General features: G+C 51.4%; 2 protein-coding genes across 3 annotated transcripts in view; one reads left to right on the top strand and one right to left on the bottom strand.

Moving 5' to 3' along the window:
- Positions 1-543: 543 nt before the first annotated feature.
- Positions 544-15,170, top strand: ZNF598 (zinc finger protein 598, E3 ubiquitin ligase; the record flags this gene model as incomplete). Of its 2 annotated transcripts, none has more annotated exons than XM_083872641.1 (12): positions 544-792; positions 1,957-2,069; positions 3,246-3,375; positions 4,612-4,823; positions 7,308-7,525; positions 8,171-8,288; positions 9,299-9,483; positions 9,810-9,882; positions 10,264-11,018; positions 12,008-12,143; positions 12,887-13,031; positions 13,142-15,170. In XM_083872641.1, the coding sequence occupies 12 exons, from the start codon at positions 544-546 to the stop codon at positions 13,487-13,489; spliced, it is 2,682 nt and encodes an 893-aa protein (XP_083728767.1). In that variant the 3' UTR covers positions 13,490-15,170. The 2 variants fall into 2 exon arrangements, with proteins under 2 accessions (XP_083728767.1, XP_083728768.1); XM_083872642.1 differs by having other exon boundaries at positions 619-792; positions 9,813-9,882.
- The window catches only part of SYNGR3 (synaptogyrin 3), a 21,939-nt gene continuing 12,655 nt past the window's right edge, over positions 13,895-23,178 (bottom strand). Inside the window, exons 3-4 of the mRNA XM_083872643.1 lie at positions 21,205-21,347; positions 13,895-19,437 (exon numbers count right to left, since the gene is read on the bottom strand). Coding sequence (XP_083728769.1) covers positions 19,228-19,437; positions 21,205-21,347 — 353 coding nt within the window. The 3' untranslated portion in view covers positions 13,895-19,227. The remainder of the gene's footprint in view (positions 19,438-21,204; positions 21,348-23,178) is intronic.

Here is a 23,178-nt window from a genome sequence, read left to right as displayed (position 1 = left end):
CGCACAGCTGGGCTATGGAATTAAAAATTAAATCAAGAGGCGCAGCTGACGATCTGATTAATTCATAGAGTCTGTCTGCAGCCCAGAGGAGGTGTTTGTGCTGGGAAAATCCCACATAAATCAGCAGCAGAGGACGGGAATGGGTTGAGGCCCCTCATGTTCCCACATCCAGAGGTAGCGGGAACGGCCCTGGGGTCCCTCACGTCCCCACAGAGTGAGGTACAGAGTCTGAGGTCTCCATGTCCCTAAAACCAGGAAGGACCTGGGGGACCCCAAATGTACCGCCGACACCCGAACAGCGCCGAGGTCCTCCTCCGCCTCAGGGCCACCCCCGAGCGGGAGCCAGAGCGGCCCGGCCGGGCCCGCTCCGCCCCGCGCATCTCTATGGTCACCGCGCTGCGTCTCTATGGCCGGCCGTGGAGGACCGCGCGGTGACATCAGTGAGGTGGTGCTGTCGCTGTGAGGGGGAGACAATTCCGCCAGCGCGGCGGCGCTCTGGGCGGAGCTCTATGGCCGATGAGCGCTGTGTGAGCGCGCGTCTCTATGGTGGGGCGGCGCTCTGGCCCGCGCTCAGTGGTGCGGGCGGGGCGGCGCGGGGCCGAGGCCGCCATGGCCGCCATGGCCGGCGCGGGGCCGGGCCCGGCGGAGGGGCCGTGCGTGCTGTGCTGCGGGGAGCTGGACGTGGTGGCCTTGGGCCGCTGCGAGCACCCGATCTGCTACCGCTGCTCCGTGCGGATGCGGGCGCTCTGCGGCGTCCGGTACTGCGCCGTGTGCCGGGAGGAGCTGCGGCAGGTGAGGCCGGGCCCGGGGCTGAGGGGGCCTCGCGCCGGGCGGGGCAGCGCTGGGGCACGGGGCGGACGGGGAAGGTGCTGGGTGGAACCGGCAGGGCACGGGGTATCCGTCCTCTGCCCCGCTCCCGGGGGTGCCGCCGCCGCCTGGGCGAGTGGGAAACAAAATGTGAAGAAAATGGAGTTTAGAGTGAATGTTTGTGGTGTGAAGTCAGCAGGGCTCGCTCTGGCAGCAGAGAATGGAGCCTTTGCTCCCTGCTCCAGGTGGTATCAGCTCTTAGGAGGGGTCATGGAATTGTAAAATCCTGGAATGCTTTGGAATGGAAGAGACCTTAAAGCCCCTCCAGTGCCACCCCCTGCCGCGGGCAGGGACACTTTCCACTGGCCCAGGCTGCTCCAGCCTGGCCCTGGACACTGCCAGGGATCCAGGGGCAGCCACAGCTTCTCTGGGAATCTACATCTAGAGTTATAACGTAGCTTTTGCTGTAAGAACTGAAATTCTTTACTGTATTTATGTCTCAGCCTTTCTGGGCTGGGGCTGGTAACTCCAGCTGTTAGCTAAATGTTTCTGCTACCCCAGTGATTCCCAGGCTGGGAACGTGTGCTGGAGCAGGCAGTGGTAGGAGCTGCAGTGCTCAGAGCCCAGCAGGGGCAGCTGGGAGCAAAGAAATGCCCTGAGAGGGGGTGTGTGGTACGGATAACTCAGCAAGTGTTGTGTGTTTAGCTCCTCGCTCTCCTGGGAGTCAAGGAAAGAAGAAACAGTGGTTTCCCTCCCACCCTCAGGCAGAGTCACTTGTCACTTGGAGACTCCAGGTTCCCGTGTGCTCCTCCAGGAGACGGGGAGTAGCCGAGGGCGGGGCTCCTGCCAGGCATTGCCCGTGGAAGGAGTTGTGTTGGCTGAGGATATTTACTCTGGGAACAGATGTGGGAGCAAAACAGACCAGAAAGGTTTCCTAGCATTGTTCAAACTCCAAAGGCCGGGCTGGGCCAATCCACGTTTCGCTGGCGGGTTGATAAGATGTCCCGTGGCCCTGCTGACAGCAGGGGACAGTGCCTGGGGGAGGTGACAGCTGAGGCTGGCACAGCGCTGTGGGCGTGGGGAGCTCCCGGAGTTTTGTGCCTGTCTGGACAATCCCGCAGCTGATCCCGGTGCTGTTCCCTCCCACAGGTGGTGTTCGGGAGGAAGCTCCCGTCCTTCTCCTCCATCGCCCTGCACCAGCTGCAGCATGAGAAGAAATACGACATTTATTTCATGGACGAGGAGGTTTATGCGCTGTACAGGTGAGCCCTGGCTCCTCCCTGGAATGTCCCCCCACGAACACGTGGCAGGAAGTGCTGCTGTGGGAGGGCAGGGTGCTGCGGTTTCCTGGGATTTCAGGAGCGGGGGATGTGAGTCACCTGCTGTGCAGGTGTTTTTTGGCAAGGTGACAGCCCAGAGCAGGGCACTGAGCACTCAGTGGCTCTTGTGGGGCTGCAGCGTTGGATTCACCAAACACAACACACGAGCTTTGCCCTCTAAATAAAAGTAAATTTTGTGCATCTTTAACAGCAGCAAATTTGCTGAAAACCTTCCCATTCCTTGCGTGGCTGTTTGCCATGGAAATTGACAAAGACATAATTACTGTTATAATTGTAATTACTGCTGTGCTGAATAAGGACTAACCAAACCCAGGTGTGCCAAGTATTGCATGAAGAGTTAACATTGTCTTCACACAAAGGTCTTAATTCTAAATGGGAGAGAAAAAAGGTGGAGTGAAAAAAAAAACAGTGCAGAATAAAATGTGGCATTAGCTTCATGTTCTACAAATATTTTTCATAACAAACTTAATTGGGAGGGTTTAAGACAATGGAAAGAGGAGTGGAAAAGATAAAGCCATGCAGGCAGTGGAACTTTTTCCTTGGAGAATTAGGCATTATATTCACCCTGATTTGGGCTGAGGGTGTAACTTTGGTACATTTACACTTTTGCATGGCTTGATATTTATGGGAATGAGGAAGTGGGAGTTTCCCAGTGAGACCAGTGCTCAGCTCTTCTTGGGAACCCTTGTGTGGTGGGGTTTTGGGGTGAGGTTCTTACCTCCTTTCCTAATACAATTCTTTCTCTCTCCCCACTGTATTCCTCAGTTTCTGACAGTGGGAAGTGTAATGGAATTGGATGTGAATGTTGCAGGAATCAGCTGAATCCCCAGGAGGGGAAGGGTTTGTTCCGGTTTACTCAGTTTTGCAGGGACAGTGTGGTTCCTGCTCAGCTCTTCCCCAGTGTAATCTGGTTCCATCCCATCCCTGCCATCCACCAGAATTCTTGGAATAAGCAGGTCACAACCCTCACTGCAGGTTGCAGGGGCAGCCAGAAAGGTGCAGCCTCCTGCCAAGGATGGAACATTTGTGTTTTGCTGAAGGTGTTGGGGTGCTGAGAGGGAATTGGATAATTTTTTGGGCATCTCTCTCATCCCTCAGGAAGCTGCTGCAGCACAAATGCTCCTTGTGCCCCGATGCAAAGCCCTTCAACACCTTTGCAGATCTGGAGCAGCACATGAGGAAGCAGCACGAGCTTTTCTGCTGCAAACTCTGTGTTAAACACTTGAAGGTGAGCTGGGCTTGGATGTGTGGGAAGGAGGGGGGTTCCCTCCATGACCTCCAGGAGTTCCTGGGAAGATGGGAAGGCAGAACAGCAAGGATTTATTTAAGTTCCCTCTTCCTGCAGTGAGGCCAGTTGCTTTATTTTAAGCCTTTCTCCTTCCATAAACTGATTAATGAAGAGGGCCTGGAGGTTCTCCAGGTTTTAAATTAAACCCCACAGTGGTGGTGCCACAGTTGGTTTGTGCCAGGTGAACTGGACTTTGCTGCCAAAAGGGATGGGATCCAGGAGTGGGCAGGTTGACCTAAATGAACCTTAATAAGTTTGGGAGCTGAGCTGAGTCTTCCCTGTGGTCTTGGAATCCCTGGAGTTGATTGAAGGGAAGTGGGAAAGGAGTGCAGGACCTGCTGGTGTCCTTTGAGCTCTGGTGAGGTGCTTCATGCTCAGTGTACATAGCCAGCACTGAGGGAACTTGGTTGCCGTTTTCTCTCACAAACAATATTAAAACTGTTGCTTTTTAATTTCAGAATATTGTAGAGATTTTTATTTCAAAGAAAAAAGTCCCATGTTGCTTGTACCCGCTGAAAAGAAACTCTTAAACTTGTGGAAACTTCAGTCCATCAGCCTTGGCAAACCCAAACAAACCTTTTCCCAGAGCAATTTCCCAGTCCTTGTCTAGGTCAGAAATAAAGGATATTCTTTTCTCAAGGCTGGGTTGATCATTTTGGCATCTCCAGAACCCTTCCTACCGAAACAGCTCACATGGTAGTGGGGACAGAGGGTTGGCTTGTGATACACAGTTTGTTCACTGGAGTGGATCCTCTGTGTGCAGCTGTTTGGGGTGGTTACTGTGAGAGGACACTAAAACAGCTCACTTGGAATTTTTAAATTTGAGAATGCAAAATTCTATTTGTTGATGAATAGATAGTTGGGATTTTTCCACCCCAGAGATTATAATGTAAACTCGTTACAGCATAAAGAGATTCCAAAGGGAAAAAAGTGAATTAAATCCATTTTTAGTGCTCAGAGAAATGCAAGTTAGATTTAATTTGGATTCATCACTTAAATTTTATTTTGTGTCCACCCACCAAAATTTTTAAATGTTGGTGGTCAAACTGCATCTTTGTGAAGCAACTACAGATGGAGGAGTTGGACACAGCCTGGCTTGTTCTCTTGGGTCTGTGCCCATAGGAAATGATACAAATCTATAAATACAAATGTATTAACACAATGCCTGCTCCCCAGATCTTCACCTACGAGAGGAAATGGTATTCCAGGAAGGACCTGGCCCGGCACAGGATCCACGGGGACCCTGATGACACGTCCCACCGGGGCCACCCCCTCTGCAAGTTCTGCGATGAGCGGTACCTGGACAACGACGAGCTGCTCAAACACCTGCGCAGGGATCACTACTTCTGCCACTTCTGTGACTCCGAGGGGGCCCAGGAGTACTACAGGCAAGCAGATTGTTGACTTGGCTCCTTCCTCTAGCTTAAATCTCAAAGTAAAATTCCTTGGGTCTGTGTTTGCTGTAGGACACGAAAGACTCCAAATATTTCAGTGTTGCAAGAGGACACGAAAAGAGTCACACTCACCGGTCAGGATGTGAGATGAGGAAAAAGGGAAGTTTATTTGGGGATCTTGACTTACATAGTGTTGGGGATTTGGTCAAGGACTGGGGGATGAGAGAAACACCTCTCTGACCCCAGTGGTCAACTCAAAAGTCCATCAGTTTGTCCTTCCCCCTGGAAAGGAGTGCATGTTTACAAAATATTTGTCTTTGTTTTTGTTACAAGCCTGAGAAAACTCCAGTAGAAATGAGAAACAATCAGAAGGCTGAAAAGTCAGGGCAATATTTCAGAAGGCAAAGAACATAGAAAAATAGGGTTTTATTGTCTAAAATTTTACTACCTTTTATAAGGTGTTCCAATACAGACTTAACATGATTGGTGAGTAGGAACGACACCTCTCTAATGCTGTTGGTTAAACTAGAGAAACAGCAAAAACCAGCTGGACTAAGATTGTTTTGAGAAAGGAGAGTTGTTTACCAAAATTGTTTTGAGAAAAAAGCTTTCTTGAGGAACTTTTCCTTGGGAAAAAGTCAGCAGCTGCTAGCAGGCTAAAATCTCTCAGGCTCATAGGTCTGCTTTGAGTTTAGGGGGTGGTAGAGTTTGAAGGCAGTGTGGAGGAATGGCAGCAGGTTGGCTGCAATTCCTTAAATAAATAGCCAAAATATTCACTCTGAGTCTAGTTCATGCTTTAAAATTTTCTTTATTAAGAGTTAATTTTGCAGCCTGACAGCAACTGTCTGGTGTGTTACTTCCAATGGAGGACAGGATGAGAGGAAGGGTTCTTAAGTTGCACCAGGGGAGATTTAGATTGGATATTGGGAAAAGTTACATCATGGGAAGGGTTGTCAGGCATTGGAAGAGGTTAGCCAGGGAAATGGTGGAGTCACCATCCCTGGAAATGTTTAAAACCATGTGGATGTGGCACGTGGGGACATGACTTAGTGGTGAACATGGTGGTGGTGCTGGTTGATGGTCTTAAAGGTCTTTTCCAACCTTAATTCTGTGATTCTTTGATCCTCCTGCTTCAAAGTTTGTGTGCAAAGGGAGTAGAGGTAACTTCTTTGTCATGTGCACAGCTGGATGTGCTGAGCATCTGTGGGTTTGGTTTAACAGCTGGATCATGCATTGGCCATACAGAAACAGTGTCAGCTGGAAAACTTCCCTGGGGATAAGGACAAACCAACCACCAGGGCTTGTCTTCATTGAAGCCTGAAAGAGCAGCCATGTGCCATCAGAAGAGCACGTTGGGAGGGGTCAGCTCTGTTCCGCCAGTGGGTTTGGTTTGACATCCAGGTCTGTGTAGCTCATACAGAAGTGATGTCAGCTGGAAAACATCCCTGGGGATGAGGGCAAATGAACCAGCAGGGCTTGTCCTCACCTCCCCTTGATGCCTTGAGAGGCTACCTAGAACAGGGGCTGGACAGAGTTCAAGGAATAAAGTAGATATTTATTAAAATGCCTTTAAAGGATCCACCTTGGGCAGTACAAGAGCCTGGCCAAGGCTACACCCAAGATGGACAACGGGTCATGAGTTTTTACACTTTTATAAGTTTTGGTCCATTTCCACATTGGGGTTAATTGTCCAATTACAGCTTCAGGTTATGAAGTCTCATCCTCCCAGATGGGACCTCTTCAATTCACTGTTTATACTTTTTGGGCCTGAAGCTGCAATGGTGTCCTTGGTTCTGGGGCTGGAAAAGAATTGTTTTGTCTGACTGAGCTGTGAGGAGAACTTGCTCACACTTTACATGAAGTTCAGAGTTATACACCAATGCAGTACAGAATCTGGAAAGCATGAAAGCTAAAACTTAAGACATCACCTGTGGGCCTGATATTTCTGGGTCTGAGAGATTTTAGCCTGCTAGCAGCTGCTAACTTTTTCCCAAGGCAAAATTTCTCAAGAAAGTTTCATCTCAAAACAATCTTGGCAAACAACTCTCCTTTCTCACAACAGTCTTTCTCCAGGTGGTGTTTTGCTGTTTCTCTAGTTTAACCAATGGCATTAGAGAGGTGTCATTCCTATTCACCAACCATGTTAAGTCTGTATGGGAGCACCTCATAAAAGGTAGTAAGAATTAGACAATAAATGCCTTTTTTCTATGCTCTTTGCCTTCTGAAACATTTGGAGTCTTTCTTCCTTCTTTCGTGTCCTACAGCGACACATCACCCTCGTAGGAGTGGGAAGGCTCAGCTGTGTGTTGTTCCCTTCCCAGTGAGCGTGAATAACTGCGGGAGCACTTACAGGGAGAAGCATTTCCTGTGTGAGGCGGGCCGAGAGTTATAGAGAATCTGGAAAACATGAAATCTAAAACTTAAGGCATCACCCTGGTAGGAGTGGGAAGGCTCAGCTGTGTGTCTTTCCCTTCCCAGTGACTACGAGTACCTGCGGGAGCACTTCAGGGAGAAGCACTTCCTGTGCGAGGAGGGCCGGTGCAGCTCGGAGCAGTTCACGCACGCCTTCCGCACCGAGATCGACTACAAGGCGCACAAGAGCGCCTGCCACAGCAAGAGCCGCGCCGAGGCGCGCCAGAACCGCCACATCGACCTGCAGTTCACATACACCCCCCGCCACCCCCGCAGGACTGAGGGTCAGCAGGGCACCCCGGGAGGGTGGGAGGCTCAGCTGACGCAGCTTCCCTGGAAGTGTTTGTGGTTGGACAGGGCTTGGAGCAGCCTGGTCTGGTGGGAGGTGTTCCTGGTCAGGAGCGTGATATCCTTTAAGGTCCCTCTCACCCAAACTGTTCAATGGCTCTTGTTCTCTAAGAGTTTCCAAGAACTCCTGGTGAATATTTCATAGCCGTGAAGAAATTCTTCCCCAAAAAGGTAGACAAGGAACAGCATCAAAAGCTTGTAAGAGGCTGAGAAGGCCTCTCCAACCTGTCAGGTTGCAGAGGTTGAGAAGGCCTCTCCAGTCTTAGAGGTTGCAGAGGTTGAAGATAAGCAGAACTTGACCAGGCAAAGCCCTCTGATGTAGTTTCAAAGCTGCCCTTGCTTTAAAGGGCTGGAGCAGGTGATATCCAGACATCCCTTCCTGCCTGAATTGTTGTAGGATTTTTTTTCCCTTTGTGTGAGTTTAATGAGGACAGGTAATTTTAGGAGAACTGCTGACTTGGTCATCAGAAAGAAATGAAGATAATTTATTTGTACCAACATGTTTTTGCATTTTTCAGGCACGGTGTGATGCCTGCATTAGAGAAATAGCTGAGACTGATCATCCCTCTCCTCTGTTTTAGGTGTTGTAGGTGCAGAGGACTACGAGGAGGTTGACAGATTCAACAGGCAAGGAAGGGCGGGCAGGTTGAACAGCCGAGGGAACCAGCAGAACAGGAGAGGCAGCTGGAGGTACAAGAGGTGAGTAGCACAACCTTGTGTGGAGTTTTATTCCCATTTAGTGTTGGCCTTTACTTCCCAATTCACAATACTTTGCTGGATTAGGAGGAAGTGGTACAAAATTTGGAGGCCTCCATGGGAAATTCTTAGCTGAGAGCTTCCAGTCCAAGCCTGTGTCCTGGCTACTGCTTGGTCATCATGGAATTACTTTGTGTGAGGTTTCAGCTCAGGAAACACACAATGCAACTCGCAACTTGTGGGTTAAATAAACTCAGAATCCTGAATTAATTCCACCAGCTGTTTTTATGCAAACTTCTCTAAATGGGATTTTCTGAACTAAGTGACAAGTCTGTGCTGGTTTAGTGGAGTTTTTGGTCTGGGTAATCATGAAATTCCTGTTCTAAGGACCATGCTTTTCATTGAACTAACAGATCTCTGTGTGGCCAGACTGAGTGCTTTGGAAAAGGAAGAGGGTTAAGTATTGAAATGAAACTTTGTATTTCTATGTCTCTTCATCCACACCAGACCTGAGTGCTTTTTTACATCCTGCACATCTTATTCTTTTTCTCGCTGGACGGGCAGCTGGTTCATTACTGGTAATTCCACTGGGGAAAAAAGTCCATCCCAAGCCACTCCTCTGTTGGTGTCGCATGTGGATCGTGCATGTGTTGAGAGTTCATGCCCAGCCATGTCTCAAAGGGTTCCTGTGGCCTCCAAGAATGATTCCATATGTTCAGAAATGAACAGGAGAGACAGGTGCCCCCTGCATCCGTGGTACTGTCTCTGCCAGCTCACCCTGGTTTCTTCTGGCCTGGATTGTTATTCCTACACGTGGAACTTAGAAATCTAGGGGGAAGATGTTGCCTGGCTGGGGTGGATTGGAGTGGTGGGGCTTGGTTTGGGCCTCTCAGCAGGTGGCAGCACGAGATCAGAGATGTCACCGGAGCTGGCACCACAGAGGTGAGACTGCAGCCAGGCAGCTGCTCCTTGATCCTTGCTGTTTGACCAAGGGAATCTGACCTGTCCTGCAGGGAAGAAGAAGACAGGGATGTTGCAGCAGCAGTCAGGGCATCTGTGGCAGCCAAACGGCAGGAGGAGAAGAAGAGGGTGGAGGACAAAGAGGAAGGCAGCAGCAGCAGGGGGAGAAAGGAGGATTTGAGGGATCCCGACGTGCTCGGCTCCAAACGTGTGCCAAAGTCTTCAAATGATGTCACAGGTGAGTGTTGCGCAGGTCCTGCAGCTGCAGGGTACTTCAGTGTCTGGAAGGTTCCCTCAGAAAGTTCTGCCTTAGCCATATTTTGCTCATTTAAAGTATCATGAATTTCCTGGATGCCATGATGTAATGGTTAACGCAGTTAATTGAAGGAAATAGTGATGCATGGATTTAAATTATTCTTCTGGAATGTCAGTTAATGACATCATCAACTGCTGAAAATAGGCCTTGGTAGTGATGCTGTCGTGGCCATTGATAGCCCCTGCTCTGGAATGAATGGGTTTGGGTTGAAAACAATGTCTTTGCTCTTTCTGTCCCTGTTGCAAAAGAAGCAGCTGCTAATGGAGTGCTCAGCCATGACGACTTTCCAGCAATCGGCTCTGCAGCAGGACCTCTCCAAGGGTGAGTCTGTGCAGGCCTGCAGCAGGGACAAAGCACATTTAGAAGCTGATTGATGTGTTCTGCATTTCTGGGGAAAATAATTTTCCAGATCATTTGATCCCTCCAAGGTTTCCCCTGCCCCATCCCCTCCTGCCTGGAGCTGTTTCTGTGCTGCTCATCAACATGAGCAGCATCGGGCATTGTTTCAGCTCATGGCTTGATCTTAGAATCATGGAATAGAGCCACAGAGTATCCTCAGCTGGAAGGGACCCATGAGGATCATCCAGTCCAACTCCTGTTGTGCCACCCTGAGTGACTGAGGAGGAGTGGGGAGTTGTGGGTTTATGCCGTCCCTTGAGGTTCTGCTGCCTCAGTAAGTCCATCCCTCTCCCTTCCCCACAGCTGTGCCCAGCCACCACTGGTTAAGCTTAAAGAAGAAGATTTCCCAAGCTTGTCCTCCTCTGCAGCTCCCACCATCTCATCAGGGATGTCTCTGACGTACACAGCGACTGCCAGGAAAGCCGCCTTCCAGGAGGAGGATTTCCCAGCCCTGGTGTCCAAAGTGAAGCCCACCAATAAGACAGTAACTCACATCACATCTGCGTGGAACAATGGTTCCAGTAAAAACGTGGTCAAAGCCATGAGCAACACCTGTATCAACCAGCCAGCCAAAAAACCATCCTTGAACACCTCCAAAGGAAGCAAGAAGAGCAATAAACTCTGTGAGTCGGATGAGGAGGACGCCGATGGTGGCCTCACCGCCCAGGAGATCCGCAACGCCCCGACCATGTTCGACGTCTCCTCCTTGCTGGCAGCTTCTACCTCACAAACTTTCACAAAAGTGGGCAAGAAAAAGAAGATGGGGGCTGAGAAGCAGAGCCCGTCATCCCCACGGCCGCCCCAGGAGATGCCCTTGTCCAGGCCAGCCCCAGAGAAGCCCCTGGAGGCAGAGCAGCCCTGCAAGGTGTTCCCTGCTGCTCACGGCCCCGACAGAGCCATCGTCAACGGGCACTCGGAGAAACCATCAGCTGCCTGTGCTACACCCAAAGAGCCCCCCGGCCTTAAAAAGCCCCCAGTGACTAACAAATGCCCTTTACCTCAGGAAGACTTCCCAGCTCTTGGGAGCTCAGGATCAGCCAGGATGCCCCCGCCACCAGGTAAACAAGGAAGGAATCGCAGCATTGTGGAATGGTTTGGGAGGGAGGGGTCTTAAAGGTCACCTCATTCTACTGCCTGCTGCTAGCAAGAACACTTTGCACTAGACCAGGTTGCTCCAGCCTGGCCTTGGACACTTCCAGGGATGGGGAAGCACTGCTGAGCATGGCCAGCTTTGCTTGGGGAGAGTCCAGGGAACACATGGATGTGTTGTGTAAACTCCTGGCTCTTGTGTGAGGTTCTGCCACCAGGTGCCAGGTTGGGCTCTGGAGGTAGAGACAGCGTGGGTGTCACAGCGGGGCTGGAATGTCCTCTAGGAATCACCTCTGCCCCACAGATGGAGGTGTTTGCTCACTGGGGGTGGCTCATGGATGAAGAGCTGGTTTTGCCCCATCCCCAGGGTTGACACATTCATGTGTTGTGCTCCGAGATAGGCCTTGGATGCCCCTGCAGGCAAAAGGAATGTGTCCTGTCCCTGCTGGCACTTGAAACTTCACTTCCTTGGCCATTTACCCCTGTGCTGGCAGAGGTTTCCTGCCGTGCTTTTAGCCACGACCTTGTCAAAGCACAGAGGCAGCAGCAAATGTGACTTGGAGTAGTTTTCATGGCAGTGGGATGGCGTCGGGAGGCGCCAGCAGCGCTGTTTGTGCAGCTCCTGCTGGGAGAGGCCAGGCTGGGCTCTCTGCCTCCTCCCCTGATTTGTGTTCACTTTAATAATGCAAAAGTGTTTCTCATTGTGACTTGGAGTGGGCTTTCAAAATTATTTTCCATTGAGAAAGTAAATGAATAATTAAAGCACTTTCTCTGTAGAGGAACATCAGCCACTCTCAAGTGCTTCTTGAAGATTTTTTTTTTAGGTTTTCTCCAATTTAGTGATGTCTGCACTGCAAACTCTTCTTGGTGCTTCTGCAGAGTGTGTCAGGCATTGGTTTGGGTTTTAGCCAGGGGTTTGTGGGTGCTCTAATTCCTGTCTCTTCTGTGCTTCCCCCAGGCTTTAACTCCGTGGTGCTGTTGAAGAACCCTCCTCCGCCTCCGGGCCTGTCGGTGCCTGTCAGCAAACCCCCCCCAGGCTTCGCTGTCATCCCATCCTCCACCATCTCTGAACCTGTCACTACAGCTCTGAAAGAGTGAGTCAGGGGCCTGCCAGGGGCTGTGGGACACCTCACCCCTCACTTGTCTCACAGGGGCTGACTCTTAAGTGGGACCAACCAGGGGAAGATTCCCCTTGGGAAGTCCCAGGGTGTTTTGGGTTAGATTCAGGAGAATTTCATAAACCAGCCCTGTGTAGTTACAAGTCTGAGGAACTGCAAGCCTGTGCAATGTTTTGGCTGCTCAGACCTTGGTCTGTTCTAGATTTATTTGGAAATCTGCAGCTCCAACATATTCTTGTACTTCCATGGATTCTGTGAGAGTCCCAGCAGCAAGGTGCTGAGGCTTGTTCTTGGTGACCTTCACTGCTCTGATCCTTCCAGTAGCTGCTCTCTGGTTCCTTCTGGGACAGAAAAAGGAGTTTTTGGGAAAAGGAGAGGGAAAACTTTGTGTCAGTTTAATACAGAACCTGCATTATCTGTTGGTTTTTTCAGGGTGAGGTCTTTGCTCAGGTCTTTTTGAGTGCACCCAGCACACAGAGCAGCTCATCAGGACCACGTTAAACTTGGATTTTAAACATTCTGTTTGTGTAAAGCTGGAATGTGATATGGGAATCCCATATTTTATTATCCTGACAAGACAGCTGTGTGCTGCTTTTGTGTAGCTGGGTGGAGGAAGGGTGTGCAGCTGTAAACCAGAACAGCCTTGTGATTTATGTCCCAGGGCATCTTTGGGTGACACAAACCAGTGTCAGGGTCACTTCTGGTCTTTTCCAACACAGGCCAAAATCTTGTCACGGATCATACTTGATACCTGAGAACTTCCAGCAGAGGAACATCCAACTCATACAATCCATTAAAGAATTTCTTCAGAGCGACGAGTCCAAGTTCAATAAATTTAAAACTCATTCTGGGCAGTTCAGGCAGGTGAGTGAGTTCTCAAAGTCTCCCTTTCCAGGAGGCCTGAATTCCACTGGGATTTTTAATAGCTAAATATTTATTTTCCTCTGATTATTGCCCTTCCCTGTCCCCTGCAGGGGCTGATCTCTGCAGCTCAGTATTACAAAAGCTGCCGGGAGCTGCTGGGAGAAAACTTCAAGAAGATTTTCAAGGAGTTGCTGGTGTTGCTGCCGGACACGGCCAAGCAGCAGGAACTGCTCTCTGCTCACAACGACTTCAGGCTCAAGGAGAAACAAAGCTCCAACAAACCCAAAAAGAACAAAAAGAATGTTTGGCAGACGGACTCTCCCGCCGACCTCGACTGCTACATCTGCCCCACGTGCAGGCAGGTGCTGACCCAGCAGGACGTGGTCACCCACAAAGCTTTGCATATCGAGGACGAGGAGTTCCCCTCGCTGCAGGCCATCAGCAGGATCATCAGTTAGCTCTCCCCAGGGCCACCACCCGGGCTCTGGCTGTGGATGTGTGCACTTTGGAATGAGGTTTGGCAGTAGCTGGGGGCTGGTTTGGTGCCCTTGAGGCAGCGAGGAGCAGGTGACTTGGGAAGTCCTCCTGGGCAAAGGGATCACGGGAATGTGCCAGAGCTCGTCCTCACCCACTGTCTGAGCTCCCAAATCTGGGCTAGGGTTAGGCTGAGCTGCAGGGGGAGCAGGCAGGGCTCCTTCCTCCTGGAACATGCAATAGCTGGGAATCCTTTCTGATCTGCAGAATGACAGGGGACACAATAGGGGAATAAGCTTCTGGTTTGGGGGTTTCTTTCTGGTTTTGGGGTGGGGGAAGTTTATGGATCACTGAAATGAATGGAAGTGGCTTCCCTTATAACATTCTGATTTATTTTTTTGTGCTATTTCAGTGAAGATCACACTAGTCAGGGGTAAAAGGTGCAAGAGAGTGCTGCTCACTGGGGTGTGTGACCAGGAGAGCTGCAAACACTGGGCTGCAGTTTTCCTTTCTGCAAACAGTCAATTCTCCTGCTTGAAGAATTGGGCTGATCTGTGCAAGATTTGAAGTTGCCTCTGACTTTTTTCTGTAAAGTTCTTTCAAGAAACTGATTTTGTAGCCCTGCATGTACAGTAACAGCATTAAGGCTTTACTCTCCGTAAAGCACACGGGAATTTTATTTAATGACTGCCATGTTTCTAATTTCTTGGATGTATTCCTGGTGGAAGCTCCCAACAGCATCCTGGGACATTAAATGCTGCTGATTACTGACCATGTTTTCTGCAGTGCCTTTAAGTGCATTTATCTGTTTACAGTGGTCTGACACCTGCACCTCCCTCAGTAACACCGGGCTGACGTAGCTTTGCTCATGTTCCTTGGCACCCCCAAAATCCCACCTCAGAGGAAGAGGGAGATCTGTTCCTCCCCTTAAGTGACTCCTCCAGCAGCAGCTCTGAGGTGATGGGAGTGCCAGGAGTCCCCCATGGCTGTAGTTCAGTGTCTGATTCTTTCCCATCTCCACTTTTAGTTATTTCTAACGTGTAGGAATAAAGCTGAAATTAATTTATGTAATTTGTAGTGATGAAACACAGCTTTTCTAGCAGCATAATTTCTGTGACATCGAGCTCAGAGTATTACCCAAGAGCTACTCCTGCCTACAGCCACTCTTCCTTGCCTTACATGTGCTATTTTTGCTTGCTCTCAGGCTGCAAAGTGCTTTGGGTTTCTTTTCTTGAATATTTAAGATTGTTCTGACCACCTGCCCGTGCTGGATTTGGCCCAGAAGGGACTGGGGAGGGTGATTTGGCTGCATGGTTGTTGATCCACTGCATGAGTCCCTGGCAGTCCCTGTTCCTGCCTCATCCTGGAGCTGATCCTGGCCCCAGGCAGGGACCCCTGAGGGGGGCTGGGTGCTGCCAGCCCTTCCAGTCAGCAACTCTTCCCCCTCCCTTTGGTTTGTAAAGTTCAAGGAGTGAAATGTCTTCCCTGCAGGAGCATCTTCTGTCTTCCCTTGGGTTTCAGTTACTTCACCAGCAGCAGCTCTGAGTTCCCTGGGAGGTGCTGTTGGGAGTTCCCTCAAGCTGCTGCATCTCTGGGGCCTGATGTTGCAGTTTCCTTGTTCCTTGTGCTCACCTGATTCAATAATAAAGTTATTACCAAATCCTTTTTTTTTTTTTTCTATTCATTTTTAGCTCTTTATTGAAAATAAGTTGCAGTTGCTTACACAGACACCGAAAATACAGAATCACGGATTGTTCTCTCAAAAGATATTTTTTAATATATATAATATATACAAAATTGTAAACATTTTTAACTTATTTCCATACACAGTCCACTTTATACTACACTGCACAGAGGTTGGTGACAACTGCAACTCCTGGAAGCGTCTGCTCGGACAGAGGTATTTGCAAAGAAACTGAACTTCCCAACCCTGAGGTGGGAGCTGTTGGAGATGCAAACTCTTAAAGGAGCTGAGGTTTGAATGTGTATTGCAACAAAATCCAGGCAGCTGAACTGGGGGGTTCAAGTTGAGGCAGTGAGGGCTGGGTCTGAGCCTCACTGAGGGGGGAGAGGGGGTTGTGACACACAGAGGGGCAAAATGCAACTGAGAATGAGACCAGAGCCACCTGCTTGGGGACAGCATGGGCTGGGAGGGGTCTATAAAATATAAAGCAGTTTTTACTGGGAGAAATGCCCATTGCATGGAATAATGATGGGATTTCCTAAGGAATGGACCATAGGCAGCAGGCAGAGCCAGGAGACAGCCCTGAACCTTTGGAGGCTGGCACTGGGAGAGAAGGTGCAAAAAGCCCTGGAAGGGACTGAGGGGCAGGAGAAAAAAAATGGCTGTGGGTGTCACTCATGGCATGAAGTGATGGGAATCTCATCCCAGTGTCCAGGCACAAGAGCAGAGATTCCAAATGATGTCCTGTAAAGGGAGAGGTTTGCTCTCAGGGTCTGCTCCAGCCCCTGACACAGAGCAGGCAATGCAGGGAGGAGAATATTTTCTACTAAACAATGCTTAAGCAAAGCTTCCACCTTTGCTAAGAACAGCTTGAAACGTTGGCAAAAATTCCAAATCTTTTAATGTGCTTGATTTGCACAATGCAGGATGTGGTGACCTCAGTGCTGAGAAACAGCAGTGTGGTGACAGAGCCTCCTGGAGCAAGAGGATGGGGCAGAATGCAGCTCCAGGAGAGGCAGAGTGCTGGAATTCTACTCTTCACACTCAAAGTTAGTGCTGACACTGTGCAGATTTTGGGCTGGGCTGAGCACAGCGAGGTCCTGCCCTCTCTGAGCTCGAGGTGCTGCTGACCTCTGGGAAGAACAGAGGGTGGCAAACAGCTTGTGAGGATGGCAGAGCCCTGACATGCTCAGGACAATCCTGGCATGGTTTTGGGACAATTTTGGCACAGACCTGGCATCCTCTTGAGATGTGGCCTGGGTGGTTACCAGGGCACGAGTGCTGCTCCACCACAGCTGGGAGAAAAAGATGAAAATGGATGTTACAAATACCTGAACCCCCAGCACCCCACAGCCACAGCTCTGGTTCTGCAGGCACGGCCCCCTTGGGGTGTGTTTGGTGACAGCCCCAGCTGCACACCCTGCTCTGCCTGAGGGACACACTGAGGTGACACCCAGCAGCTCTGGGGACACTGGGGGGGCTCCCAAGGGATTCAGGGCAGGATTCCAGGCACGGCTGTCACCCTCCCTCTGAGCAGGGTTGAACTCAGCAGGGCCAGGGCTCTGTAAGGCTGGGGAGCTGCACCAACAAACCCCAAAATGGGGTGGTTTGAGTCAGGCTGAGGTGGGTGAAGGCTCTCCCCATGGCCAGACAGTTTGGGGCTGTCCCCTCCTGCCTGGTGCCATGGCCTTGGTGTGGCCACATCAGACACAAACCCAGCACTATTCCCTGGAAAAATGCTCCAGCTGTGAGCTCCTGCCTGTGCTAGTGTCACCCCAGCAGGGCTGTCACCCCTGCACTGCCTGGTCCCACTTGGGGTGCAGAGGATCAGGGCTCACCTCCCTCCAGCTGCCTGTTGAGTGATGAGGCTGGACATGTTCTTCCCAGCTCTGGTTTAATCAAGAAGCATCTCCTGTAATGCCAGGATGCTCCTCCCTACCCTTCCTCCTCCTCCCTGCCCAGCAGAACAGCTGGAAAAGGAAAATCTACCACTGACTTTGGGAAGCTGAAGCAACCCTTGGGAAGCACCAGGAGTTGTGCTGGTGTCACCCCTGTGTCCCTGCTGCTGCTCCAGAGGTCAGGGCGTGGTGGGATGTGCATGTGGGCACAAAGAAAGGCAATGCAGGCCTGGGGGGGACATTCAGAGCGTGTAATATTCAGCACGGGGGGGGCACACAGGGCAGGACACGTCCCGCAGGCAGACACAGCTTTAGCTCTTTACAGTTACACGGAAACTCTGGAACAGTTATATTATAGTTAGAAAAAATACACTGTACCCAACGAACATTATCTCACGTACAATCAATTTAAACATTTAAATTGATTATAATTTTGCTAAAATATTAACACAAGTACTGTTTGTGCTGCTAAAGTTTCAGTGTTCCCTCTAAGGAAAATATTGCTACAGTTCTACCATACCCTGTATTAAAATCCTTGGGTTTTTTTTTTTTCCTTTCTCAGCAAAACTGACTCCACAAAACCACAAAAGATCCCAGAATTCACTGAGGCTGATGCTGCCCTGGGCTGGGGTGTCCGTGGTCAGGCACCTGTGAGGAGCTGGGCACAGCCAGGACCTGGAGCCAAGGCTTTGCCACCGGCAGTGACCTCTCGGGATGATTGGCTGCTTAATTAGTGCATTATTATTAATTAGGGCACTGATCTGCGACTCAGCAGCAGGAATGAGCTGTGGCTACAGTGACCAGGACCTGTGGCAGGGAGGGGACAGGTGGTGGCTATTGCTCCTCACGAGGTCGGAAGGCAGTGGTGGCTTTGCCAGCACGGACAGGCAAGGCGGGACCCTGGACTGCCCGGGAGTCTCCAGGGATGGAGCTGCCACCAACAAGGCTGGGAATTCAAGTTTCAGCTCCTGTGCTCAGCCCTTAGTGACACAGCCTGGATCAGCTGGAAAAGCTGGGAGGTGGCTGACAAGGACCTACTGGATTTCACACATTCTTTTCTTTGTTCTTTGCAGCTGAACCCCCAACCTGAGCCTCTTTCCCAGGTGCTTTTCACTGTCTCTCTTTCAATTTCCCCATTTCCAAACATGGGGCTGTGAGCCCACACAGGATGGACTCCAGTGGCCTGTGAAGCCTTTCCAGTTCCCTGCCCGAATCCCTCATTTATGGAGGCTGCAGGGTGACACACATGTCCCCTCCTGGGGTTCTGCTGCAGCTGACAGATGGTGGCTGCTCCCAGAATAAAAATACAAGTCCAATATTGCTCCTAATGGCCTTGGATGTCGAGGCTGAGCCCCTCACCTTGGTCCTCACCTCTCCAGGGTGAGGATGCGTCAGTGCTGCCAACCAAAAATTCCTTAGGAATTTACAAACTTCCCAATCCCCCATGAAGAAACACAACCCCAAAGCACCACATTCCCACTGATCACAGGCTATTCCCAGCTCCTGCTGGTTTCCACCTTCAAACAGTAACTTTTTAAATCCTCAACCAGAACCTGTTGAAGTGCAGAAGCAATCTGGATCCTGACCCCAACCCCGGCCTGCTGTGCCCCCTCCTCTAAACCAAGTTCTGAAACACCTGTTTGGACATTTGTTTTGTACAGCAAATATATACAAAGAAAAAGAACATGGACCCCCCCCCCCCGATTTCCCTGTGAATTTGGCACTTCCCCTGGAACCCGGACTGGAAGCTCCACAGCAGGAGCAGACAGGGCCAGCTCTCCCCACTGCCCACCCACCCTCGATGGATTCTGTGTTTAGCTCTGGAAGAACGAGGTAATAATTCCTCAGCTGCTGTTTTCTAAGAGGAAAAGGCATCCTGGGCTTTCCCAGCAGAGCTCAGAGGGGTCATTTCCTCCTCTTCCCCGCCTGTAGGTGATGTGGCACCAACCTTCCTTCCTCCTGGCTTAGAGGGAACACTGCTTTTAGAAACCCTGGGACAGGTAAGACAAGAACCAATACCACTGTACAGAATTCACTGCACAACGAGCTAATAAAGGGACCCGGCACTGACTCGCCACGGCAAGGAAACGGGGACTAGGATACATTTGGGACCGGGCGGGGCTGGCACCGCCCCAGCCCCTCAGTACGCTGGCACTTGGTAACCTTTGGGGTTGGGCTCTAAGGTCTCGGTGAACGGGGGGCTCTGGTAGGTCTCCGTGCTCTCCACGCCGCTGCCGCCGGGGTACCCGGGGTACGAGGCGCCGGGCTCGGTGCCGAACTGCTCGGTGGCGAACAGGGACATGTCCGTGCCCAGGCGGTACCGCTGCAGCGCCCGCAGCGCCAGCACCACCTGCGGGCAGGAGGGACAGCGTCACACGGGGCAGGGCTGCCACCCCACCGCGCCCCGGGCCCCTCGGGGGACACCCGGGACCCTCCGAGGACTCCCCAATCCCCCCAGGACCCCGTGTCCCCCCAGGACGCTGTGTCTCACCAGCATCACACAGGACCCCCTGTCTCCCCAGGATCCCCCAGACTTCCAGGACTTTACATTCCCACAGGATCCCCCAAACCCCCTGGACCTCGCATCCCACCAGCACCTCATGTGCCCCCAGGATCCCACAAACCCCCAGGGCTTCACATTCCCCAGGACTCCGTGTTCCCTCAGGACAATGTGTCTCACCAGCATCACACATGACCCTGTGTCCCCCTAGGATCCCCCAAACCCCCAGGACCTCGCATCCCACCAGGACCCCATGTCCCCCCAGGGCCCCACATCCCCCATCTCACCCATGGGCACCCAGCCCATCGCAGCCCCCCAGCAAACTGCCACCCCCCTCCTCTGTACTCCAGAGCTAATCCAGCCCCAACACCCCAGAAATCATTTCTGTGGGACAGGGTGACCCCTAGAGCTCTGCCTGGCCTGGGGGGCCCTGGCTGTGCAGATCTGGCACTGCTGGCCCAAATAAACGCATCTGCTGTGGGGAGGGAAAGCTGCTGAGTGCCAGCCCAGGAAAATAGGTCAGTTCTGCCGAGACTCCTTCACCCTTTTCCAGGTTGCTGGAATTGAGGTTGCAAACGGTGGGAAATGTGGGCGGCAAAGCCGGGAGGGCCCCTCGCTCGAGGCTTCATTAACAATTCAATTAGTTTGTAAATGAAACGCTGAGGAGGCTAAAAAATGCCAGTAGGAGCCAGGAACGGCTTCCCAACCATCCCGGCCATCCTTTGGGATGTGACAGGGGAGTGGTGTCCCCGCTGCCCTCCCAGGGTGGGAGCAGATGCTGATGGGATGGGGAATCCCACCCGCTGCCCTTCCCTGTGGCAGTCGACGACGGGGAAGAGCTGGGATTAAATGAGATTTATTGGGATAATCATAAAGCAGGGAGCAGTTAAACTGGGGGAGAACTGGAGCGAGGCTTGCTGCTGGAAAGCTTCAAACTGGCTTTTGCCCCAGTTCTTTTAAGGCAATATGGAATTAGAGCACATCCCGGGGCTCTGTGCCCAAGGAAAAGCTGGAGGAGGGATGGAGGTAACACGGAGCCATCCCTGCCTCTCCACACACAGCCCCTGGAGCAGGAGCCCCCTCAGCTCATCTGGGCTCCAGGTGGGCTTCACACAGCCCTGGCTGAAGCCCCTCTGCCCAGCTGGAGCCAAAAATGGGAGACAAGGGAGTTTCTACAAGTCCCTTCTCCAGCTGGACAGCAAAGGGGATAGTCTAGCTTGTTCCAGGACGGAGCTGATGAGCCTGAGAGCCCCCAAAATCCTGCAGCCATGCCATGAACGTGCCCAATGCAGAGATCTGCTCCTGGGGACTCTGCCTCCAACGAGCTGCCCTGGGGCCCCAGGGAGGAGCTGAAATCAGGGCAGATCATGGCTGGTGACACGTTTTCAATAGAACAAAACTTCCCAGCCTCGGGAGAAAGGGAAGCCTGGAATTCCCCAGTGAGCTGAGGCCGCCCCGGTAAGAAACCACCAGTTCCACGTGTGGAGAGCCCGCAGGTTTCCTCACTGCCCGCCAGGATTCACTTCTCCAAATCCCAGAGTTCCTTTCCAGCTCAGCCCTGAGCCTGGGCAGGTTTCATTTCTGCTGTGGCCCCCCCAGGCCCGGCGCTGCCCTCACCCAGATGATGATGGAGAAGAAGGAGAAGGTGATCGCTGCCCGCGCCGCGTCCGCGCCCTGCGCAAAGCCCCTGGTCAGCGTCGTCCTCTGCCACTGGTTTGCCAGGAAACAGAAAGCTACAAACCACAGGAAGGCCAGGAAACCTGCAGGGGAACAGAGCTGGTCAGTGCTGCTCCTGTCTGAGAGGGTTTTATCTTCTTTTCTTGGTGTTGGAGCCGGGATTCAGACACGGGAGTCGCAGTTTTCGTGTTTATTAATTCCTATCTATAGCACAGTCTCACAAGTTGTGAGCTCTAACAAGATAGAAAATGGAGGTGTCTCTAGCTCCTTCCAAGGTGATTTAAGCATAAACTGTCCAATAATGAGGTGACACCTATATTATTTATACTTTTGACCCAATAATTGACCACCCAAGGTCCGCAGTGTGGACCTTTTTCACCCAATTAGAAAAAAACACCCGAAACCAAGAAGAAGGTGGTGAAGAAGAAGGACTCAGACAACGCCCTAAATCCTCCATATTGCCCCATATATATTACTGTATACTAAACCCCCAGATTCTAAGGTTTTCACCCTGTAATATCACACATTTCTATTCAAACTCCACACCCACAATCCCAGTGCTGTCCCTCATTTTTGGGAGCCTTTTCCAAGGCCTCAGGTCAAATGTGGTGCCTGCCTGAGGGTCAGTGCCCCTCAGCACAGAACGCCTGAAACTTTCAGCCTCCAGGGTTCCAACCCCTGCACAGCACCTCTCCTTTGCTGCTGCACAAACCACTGAGGTTTCCAACAGGAACAGGAATTGCAGGAGCCGCATCCCAAAAGGAGCTTTTTAAAAACAAAAACAGAGATGGGAGGAAACTTGTGGGGTCATCTCAGTGGGTTGCCTGCCCCAAGTTCAGTTCAACTACACCTCAACCCAATCTCAATGACCTCCAGGGACAGCATATCCTCCCTGGACATGCTGGAGAGGGACTTTTCACAAGGGCATTATTGAATAACAGGACAAGGGGAAATGGCTTTAAGCTGAAAGAGGGTGGATTTACACTGGATATTGAGAAGAAATTCTTCCCTGTGAGTGTGGGGAAACTCAGAGAAGCTGTGGCTGCCCCTGGCAGTGTCCAAGGCCAGGCTGGACAGGGCTTGGAGCAGCCTGGGGTAGTGGGAGGTGTCCCTGCCCATGGCAGGGGGTGGGATGAGATGGATTTTAATGCCCCTTCCAGCCCAAACCATTCTGTAACTCTCTGCTTCCGTGACACGTGAGAGCTCTGCTCGTCCCTGCAGAGAATCCTCCTGGGCCTGTGCAACTGAGCAGAAACACTCTGGTGATTATTTGATTATTCCTGCCTGGAAGCAAAGCTGGCTGAGCAAGATAGGGCTGCAGCTGCCCTAATTCCATCCCCAGCCACCAGCACTGCCCAGTGCCAAGGAGCTCAGGGAACAGCTCAAGGAAAAGCCAGGAGCACACAGGGCCAGCAGCAGGGGTGTTTTCCAGCACTGGGAAGAGGAGTTGCACAATCTGGACCCTCCCATGCTGGGAGAGTCTCCATCATTCCTGATGTCTCAGATTCTGGGTGTCAGTGCACATGTGGATGTTGGGAATGCTGAGCTGCCCAGCAGCTTCCAAGGATCATCAGCACATCAGGATGAGCAGCCAGGCTGCCAGTCCCTGTCTGACTGCATGGAGAGAAGAACCTTCCTTTATTCTCATTTATTCCCATTTATCTTGCCAGTTATCCCTAAATATGATATAAAATGCCTGGGAGCATCCACACCGAGTGCTGGAGGTACAGGGCTCAAGGCCTTTAATTCAGAATTTGCTCCTAACTGCAGTTGAAGACACATTCCTTGTCTCCTCCTGCACAGCTGGGATGTTTGGGAGTTCCCAACCATCAGGCTTGGCCATGAGATGCCTTCACAGGAAGGATCAGTCAGGTTTCCTGTTCCAAATTACAGACACTTCACCAAATACAGCCA

This window comes from Zosterops lateralis, assembly GCF_965231275.1.
Source record: "Zosterops lateralis genome assembly, chromosome: 15".
Lineage (NCBI taxonomy): Eukaryota > Metazoa > Chordata > Aves > Passeriformes > Zosteropidae > Zosterops > Zosterops lateralis.
The sequence above is the reverse complement of the archived record's forward strand: the minus strand, read 5'-3'. Positions and strand labels throughout refer to the sequence as shown.